The following is a 7,448-nucleotide window of genomic DNA, read 5'->3' as shown; positions in this document are numbered from 1 at the left end:
AGTATTGATTTGTGATTTAAGGGAAATCATTTATGTTCAAACTTTGTTACCTTTAGTGTAGGCGTCCAACAACGTTGATTTTATAACATTGCGAGTTACATAACAGAAGTGGTTTCGCCTTTGCTCGTCTGCCTACTGCCCTGTTTCCCTCCATCAAGTGTTTCAATAATCCAGAGCTTCTGTTACATTCCATACAAGCATACTGAACAGTATGTCAAACTCTATGGGAACTATATAGTAATCGATGGTGGAGTTCTATTCTGGTGTACTATTTAATAAGGTAGCATGTAGCGTAGCTGAAGATGAAGTTAAACACTTTTGGTTACACAAAACACCCAACCAGAGGACAGAATATAAACACTTTAGAGATTATAATAAAACTCTAGGATAAATTTACAGCCAAGGGTTCTTCAGTTTTGTTGTGTTTTGAAAGTAGGTTCCATGAAGCCTGTAACAGATTGTTGTTTTAAATGAAGGGCTTGAAGTAAAACCTTTTTAGGAAAAAAAACCCTTAAATGTCCAAAGAGCTTCTGAATGGAGGAATATGAATAAGATGCTTATCATTATTATGCACCATCAATAGCTAGTCATTTCTACAAAAATATGGAAGCCATGCATGCTTTTGCAAGGACATTTATTTGCCTTTGGGGTGGTGTGCGTGTGTGTGTGTGTGTGTGTGTGTGTATATATATATATATATATATATATATATATATATATATATATATATATACACACACATACATGATTTTTGTAAAAAGTAGCATATGCTGAAAGCTCAATCAACGCCTGAGCATGTGCATTATGTACATTTTCCAAATAGACTACATGTGACCTATATACATTTATATATATGTACTGTATATATATGTACCAAATACACAATACATTTACATTAATATTTGCACATACCTGAGCGGAACTCGACACAGGTTCCTCTGAATTAGGAATCCTGGTTAATTGGGAGGCTATATGGACATTGTTCCAATGAAATGCAATGTAAAATATTTTCCTCTTACAATTTTTAATAGCTGGTCCAAAAAAACAAACAAACAAACAAACAAAAAAATCAGTGTTTTAAAGAAACTGAGATGCTGTGTTAATTAGTTTCGTGCTGCAGTTATAAATAAATACGTCTGGCAGGCTATACAGTTTAGAAACTATGCAAGCACATAAAGGTGACTTGGGAAGCTGGGTGGTTATGCCAATGGGTCTTGAATTAGACAGGTGCCATGTGCCGTCAAATGAAAGATTACACTTTGGACAGTTTATGTTACATGGAGAAAAAAAAAAGTTTTAAGAATATAACCAAGTCTTTGCTGTGCATTAGTATAATCAAGCTGGCGTCCATGCACCAAGCGTAGAATACTTCCCATCTTTCCGTGAATCCTTTTGAGCTTCGGCCGCGCGCGCGCACCGCTATGCACCAAACTGAGTTTAGGCTACGTCCTAAACCGCACATTACCGCACTGAATAGTATGCCGAAATTGTAACGCTTTTGCACACCATTTATGCGGAAGCATGCGGTTTGTACGTGTACGTGTGAGCTTAAACCAGTCCTTCTTCTCTTGTCTTTTCAGGATCATTGGGCTCATTTCGAGAGCGCGCGGACGCGGATTTCTCCGGTACCGCCTCGCGCTTTTTCCTTTTTGCGTCAGTCGGACCGGTAACGCTGCCCGAGTTTTGATCATATCTGTACTGTCCAAACGCGTTTTGTTTCATCTGATCACTGGCAGGCGTGTATTCAATGGCGGTTGAGTAGGAGTGCGCTGTTATCGCAGTCTCTGTGGCCGCGCTGTCGTTTCCGGCGCCGGTCGCGTTAAACCCCAAGTCTAATTGCGTACCATTTGCGCTCGTGCTGTTGTCGCTGGTCGAGACGTTCTTGTTTCCCGTGGACCCATCAGGCACTCCGGGTCCAGTCCCAGTGCTCGTCGGCTTCCATATTAGGCTGTAGTAAATAGCCAGGATGATCGCGGCTAGGGACACGGAGAGCACGTAGGCGAACACGGTGGCCAGCCGTACCCACTTTTTGTTGGTCTTCGCGGCCATCTTGGCTTTCTTGTCCCCCGTGTAGGTGGCCGGCTTGCCCCTCTCCGTGTTGGGCATGAAGTCCCTCTCCCGCATGTTGGCCCGGTTTTTGCCTCGGTGCTCCACCACTCCGTCCGTCTTGAAGGCTTTTTGAAGGGTCTGGGAAAAGAAAAAAAGGGGGACGTTTTAGATCCAAAACGTAAGAAAGGTGCACCGGACGCTTTGGGGCCTGCTCGATGCTTTGTCGCTCAGAGCAATTTATTTCCGTCCATTTTCGCTCCTCGAGCCTTCTCAGAATCCATGATGGCTCATCATCTCCTCATATGCTCCAGCGGGTTTCTTTTGTCGTTGTAGCATCCAGCCTAGTTTCCCGCAGGCGAAATCAAGTCTCCAAAATCAAGAGATCAAGCGCGCGGATGCATCATTTAACAGAAGTGCGGATTTAAGCCTGATCATTTATGGCACACGCACCACTGCTCGTCCTGTTCAACATCTGTAGAGCATTGCTCAGCTAAAAATACAGCCGAGGGGGCGGGCGAGGGCTCTTAAAGAGACGGCTATGACAAAGCGAATGGATATTAACTGCATGGGGGAGATGATGCTCAGGTGCTCAAGAGCATGTGAGCTCGAGCTTGTCTGATGTCATTAGATTCCCACGGAACCAGAACGAGCATCAGATTATTGCATGCAGGACATCACTTATTGCGCATTGCATAATTCATCTCGTGAATATGATCAAATAGTGAAATATTTCTGCACACTATAGTGTACAAACTACAGTCCTGCATATGGCTGTAATTGATTGAAGTCTGTTAATTTGCTGTGCTGTAGCCTTAGCATGCCCCCTGGAGCAGTCTGTTTACTGTAGATAAACAATAGGTGTTACTGTATGTCCACAAGGTGTCAGATTGTAGGCGAGGTGAGACGCTAGTGAGCAAGAGCAAAGGCGTGAAGGTGAGGAGAGGCTTGGACGCATAAATTCAGCACCTTGGATAGCAATATAAATCCGCAGCTATTTATGCAGTTACTTTATATGTTCTGAAGAATATTAGTCAGTAACTACTGTAAAACTTATAGGTACAGTCCCCTCCAAAGTATTGGAACGGCAAGGCCAATACGTTTGTTTTTGAGTACACTGAAGACATTTGGGTTTGAGATCAAAAGATGAATATGAGTTAATAGATCAACATTTCAGCTTTCATTTGCTGATATTTACATCTAGGTGTGTTAAACAACTTATAACATGGCACCTTTTGTTTCAGACTGTCCAATTTTTAGCCAAGCAAAAGTATTAATAATTCCTTAGATTTATTTATTTATGTAGCAGTTTTCTAGACACTCAAAGTGCTTTACATTGCATGGGGGGGGGGGGGGGGGTGTCTCTCCTCAACTGGTGTGTAGCGTCCACCTGGATGATGCGATGGCAGCCATAGTGCGCCAGAACGCCCACCACACACCAGCTATTGGTGGAGAGGAGAGAGTGATGTAGCCAATTCAGAGATGGAGATTATTAGGGGGCCATGATAGATAAGGGCCAATGGGGGAATTTCACCTGGACACCAGGGTTATACCCCTACTCTTTTATGAAAAGTAATGGAACAGATAGTCTTAGAGTAAATAACATTTAATATTAGGTTGCATATCCCTTGGTTGCAATATCTGCATCAAGCCAGTGACCGACTGACATCACCAAACTGTTGTATTATTTGTGTTGGTTTTCCAGGTATGTAGTGCAGTTTCTTTCAGCTGTTGTCATTTCATTGTCATTGGTGATGTCACTGACTGTTGTTTTTGTTTTTTTCTTCACAGCTCTCAATGTTTCATGACATCAACTGCTGTTGTTTTCCTTGGCCGACCCATTCAGTGTCCACCAGTGGTTTCTTTCTTTTTCAGGACATTTCAAATTGTTGTATTGGCTATGCTCACTGTTTATGCAATGCCTCTGATTGATTTTCCCTCTTTTCTCAGTTTCAAAAGGACTTGCTTTTCTCCCATAGACAGCTCTGGACAGCCTAGAGGTGGTGGGGGAGAGGAGGATGTTAGCTAAGCTGGCGTCTATCATGGGCAATTCCTCTCACCCCCTGTGTGAGACATTGGGGTCCCTGAGCAGCTCCTTCAGCAACAGACTGCTGCACCTTCAGTGCAAGAAGGAGTGCTACCGCAGGTACTACTGCAGTCAGACTATTTAATGCAAAAAACAACATAATGTAGCACTGCTAGCTGTTTTTGCATCACCAGCCAACACATTCACAATAATTCTGCATCATGAACATTTATTAATTGATTACTATTTGGTGCTCACCTTCTTATGTTAACTGTGCAATAATTTATCACTTATCTGTACATAAACAAGGTGTTACTCATCTGTATATATTCATATTTGTATTCATCTGTACATACATTGACATATTAATAGTGTACATATTACCATTATTATTATTTTTTACTACCATTATTCATATTTTTCTATTACTATTGTGTGTGTATATATATATATATATATATATATATATATATATATATATATACATTTTTTTCCCAATTCTATTCTTATTTAATGTGTATTCTTTCTTACCTTTTTTTTTTTTTTTTTTTTTTGTGTAATTGAGCTTCTGTAACAAGGGAATTTCCCCAGGGTGGGATCAATAACATTTTTTATTTTATCATATCTTATCCCTTTGATCTTCATTTTGGCTTATCCTTTTTAACAAAAAATGAGAAACTGAAGTCTAAAACCAAGAAACACCTGTCAGTCACATGTTACAATATATTTGCTCACCTACAAATGGTGTGGTCTGATACAAAATGTGTTATGCTCTATGTCATATAACACATCTACAAATAAATACCAGGAAATAAAAGCTGGAATTCTACACCATCTTCTCATATTCATCTTTTTGATCTCAAACCCAAATATCTTCAGTCTACAGCAAAAAGAAATATATTGGCTTTGCTGTTCCAGTACTTTTCAAGGGGACTCTATGCAAATTGGATTGCAGTTATTTAAGTTTCCTTATGTATATATTTCTGGTGATTCTGTTTTTACTCCATGGTTTTATCACAGTACCATCTTTATTTATTTATTTTTTTATTTTTGTCCCACCCACTAGCTAGCCCCTCTCACATAAAAGAACAGAACATAACAAAACTCTCTCTGTGACTCCCTGCCACGTATGTTTTTGTTGTTGTTGTTGTTGTTGTTGTTTTTGTTGTTTTGTTTTGTTTTTTTTTTTTTTTTTTTTTTTTTTGCCTTTGACCATTTCCTGTTTCTCTGGGATATAAATATGGAAAAAACAAACAAACAAAACAAAAACAACTGCACATGTAATGGATTTAAACGTACAAAACTATCTTTTTTTTTTTTTTTTAGATATAATGGAATGGAATTCAATTTATTTTCTCTTTTGTTGTACAAGCACAACAAAACATTCTTTTGTGACCAAATATGATGTTTAGCTTTATCTTAGCTCAGCTTAAGCCACACTAATAATCCTAGAGGGCATTTTGCAAAAGCAGCAGTATTGATTAGCTCCCACAGCCACAATAACAACAGAATGCTTTAACCCAAGACCTTGGTCTGTTGTGTTTGAGTGGAAAATTGGAATAATTCTGAATAACATTGGCTTTTTGCCCATTCTCTGCATGGAAATACTTGTGAAGTTGACTATGCTAAAACCTCATGTAAGGTAAAGAAAGTCTCTTAGAAATTAACCTCCTTGAAAACATACATATTATATACTGCAAATATAAAAAAATACAAAAAGTGAACAAATGCATGTTTAATGTTAAATACAAAGTTTGTAATATCACACTTGCGCTTTCCAGAAGTATATATATCATATTAAATATTACTTATCATACTTAACCTTCAGACCAGAGTTTAACCATCTTTTTTTAAATATATATAGTTCAGTAAATATAAAAATGTTATATAAACAGTGTGAAATTAAGCATCACTGAGCACTGTAAAAAGATTGGAAAGAATAATAGACTATAATTTAAATAGAAAGTTTGCTAACTTTCTATTTAAAGTGATTTAAAATAATAGTTTCGAGTTAGGAATGGCATAGCTTAGTGTGTCTGACTGTTTTGGAGAGGTCGTCTCCATGCTAACACCTGCCTCCATGATTTACATGTTATTGTTGGGCTTTCAGACATTTGACTATTACCCAAACTACTCTGTAGAAAGATGATTGAACCTTTTTCCCCCCTCCTTTTTCTTCCTAATTCATAATTATTCACCAACAACCTTACTTTTTAACTTATATTGTTGCATTTTATGCCTACAAAAGACTTGGATTTAATCGGAAGCAAAAAAAAGTAGAGAAACATTATCAAGTCCTATAGGATTCTCTCAACGCCATGCATAGAGACTCTCTACTAGCAGAATTATAATTATAATCGCAGTATTATGTACACAGATTTTAAAGTATGAATCTTTTAACTGCTGTTGAACATATTTACAAAATAGGGCTGTGTGTTACAGTCAGGGTTTTTAAAATCTCTACAATCAGAAGTGTGTTTAAGACCAAAATGAAATGCGCTCAATAAAAACTCCACAACCAGAAAAAAATGAAAGGTTCAGTTGAAAAGACAAGAAATGAATGTTTTTAAACAACACCATCCATCACAGTACAATACAACACATCTTTTATACAGTGCATATGATTATGATATACTGTTCAGGCCTGTATGTTATCCATATTAGACTCTAAAACCATTTATTATTCAATCATAGTGAAACTCGTACGATTCATCTGGTGTGTTTTGGTAGTCACGTTCTCCACCCTCGAAATGCTCATTTGCAAGTCATATTAAAGGAAAGGTGGTTTTAGGAGTGTTGCTTCAGACCTACAGCTGTCAGTGTGCATGTCAGTCCTGATGCTCCATCACCAAAGAGCGAGTAGGACTAGGACACCATGATCAGGAAGCGTCATATTCTCAAAGAGCCTGAGGTCAAAGACTATTTGGTCAAAGGAGAGAGATTCACAAAATGGAAAGAAGTGAGTATTCAAAGTATTTTAGTATTATTATTTTTTAAACCACATGTCATGTAATACTTGTAAGTTTAATATACAGTTCACACTTTTATAAAAAATAATGCTGCCATTCTGTATGAGAAACTGTTAGAAAGGTATCTTAGAGTTTATCCGGTCATGTTTTAGTTGTATGCGGCTGTTTTTAAGATGCAGTATGTGAGACAGTGTCTGGTTTTGCCTTTACAAATAGAGGAGATACCAGATGTTTAAATCCTAGCACTATTACATGAGTAAAATTACCTGCAAGTGTCCTATTGTGCTTGTTTACTTAGAGAAAACTACATTCTTAACTACAAAAATAAACAAAAAAGTAAATAAGCAATTCTCAGCTTTATGTTTTGTTAATGAATTAATTGATTGATCTGCTGATCGATGTATTTA

At 37.9% G+C, this 7,448-nt stretch overlaps 2 protein-coding genes across 2 annotated transcripts in view; one reads left to right on the top strand and one right to left on the bottom strand.

Moving 5' to 3' along the window:
* Positions 1–775: 775 nt before the first annotated feature.
* Positions 776–2,299, bottom strand: LOC128612775 (putative transmembrane protein INAFM2). Its single transcript, XM_053633176.1, has one exon. It carries the CDS (start codon positions 2,122–2,124, stop codon positions 1,549–1,551), a length of 576 nt encoding a protein of 191 aa, XP_053489151.1. The 5' UTR covers positions 2,125–2,299; the 3' UTR covers positions 776–1,548.
* A 2,327-nt stretch (positions 2,300–4,626) lies between these two features.
* plcb2 (phospholipase C, beta 2) overlaps positions 4,627–7,448 on the top strand; it is a 34,843-nt gene continuing 32,021 nt past the window's right edge. Inside the window, exon 1 of the mRNA XM_053632841.1 lies at positions 4,627–7,031. Within this exon, the coding sequence (XP_053488816.1) occupies positions 6,948–7,031 (84 nt within the window). The 5' untranslated portion in view covers positions 4,627–6,947. The remainder of the gene's footprint in view (positions 7,032–7,448) is intronic.

Source organism: Ictalurus furcatus, chromosome 9 (assembly GCF_023375685.1).
Source record: "Ictalurus furcatus strain D&B chromosome 9, Billie_1.0, whole genome shotgun sequence".
Classification (NCBI taxonomy): Eukaryota; Metazoa; Chordata; class Actinopteri; order Siluriformes; family Ictaluridae; genus Ictalurus; species Ictalurus furcatus.
This window is presented reverse-complemented; position numbering and strand designations above follow the sequence as displayed.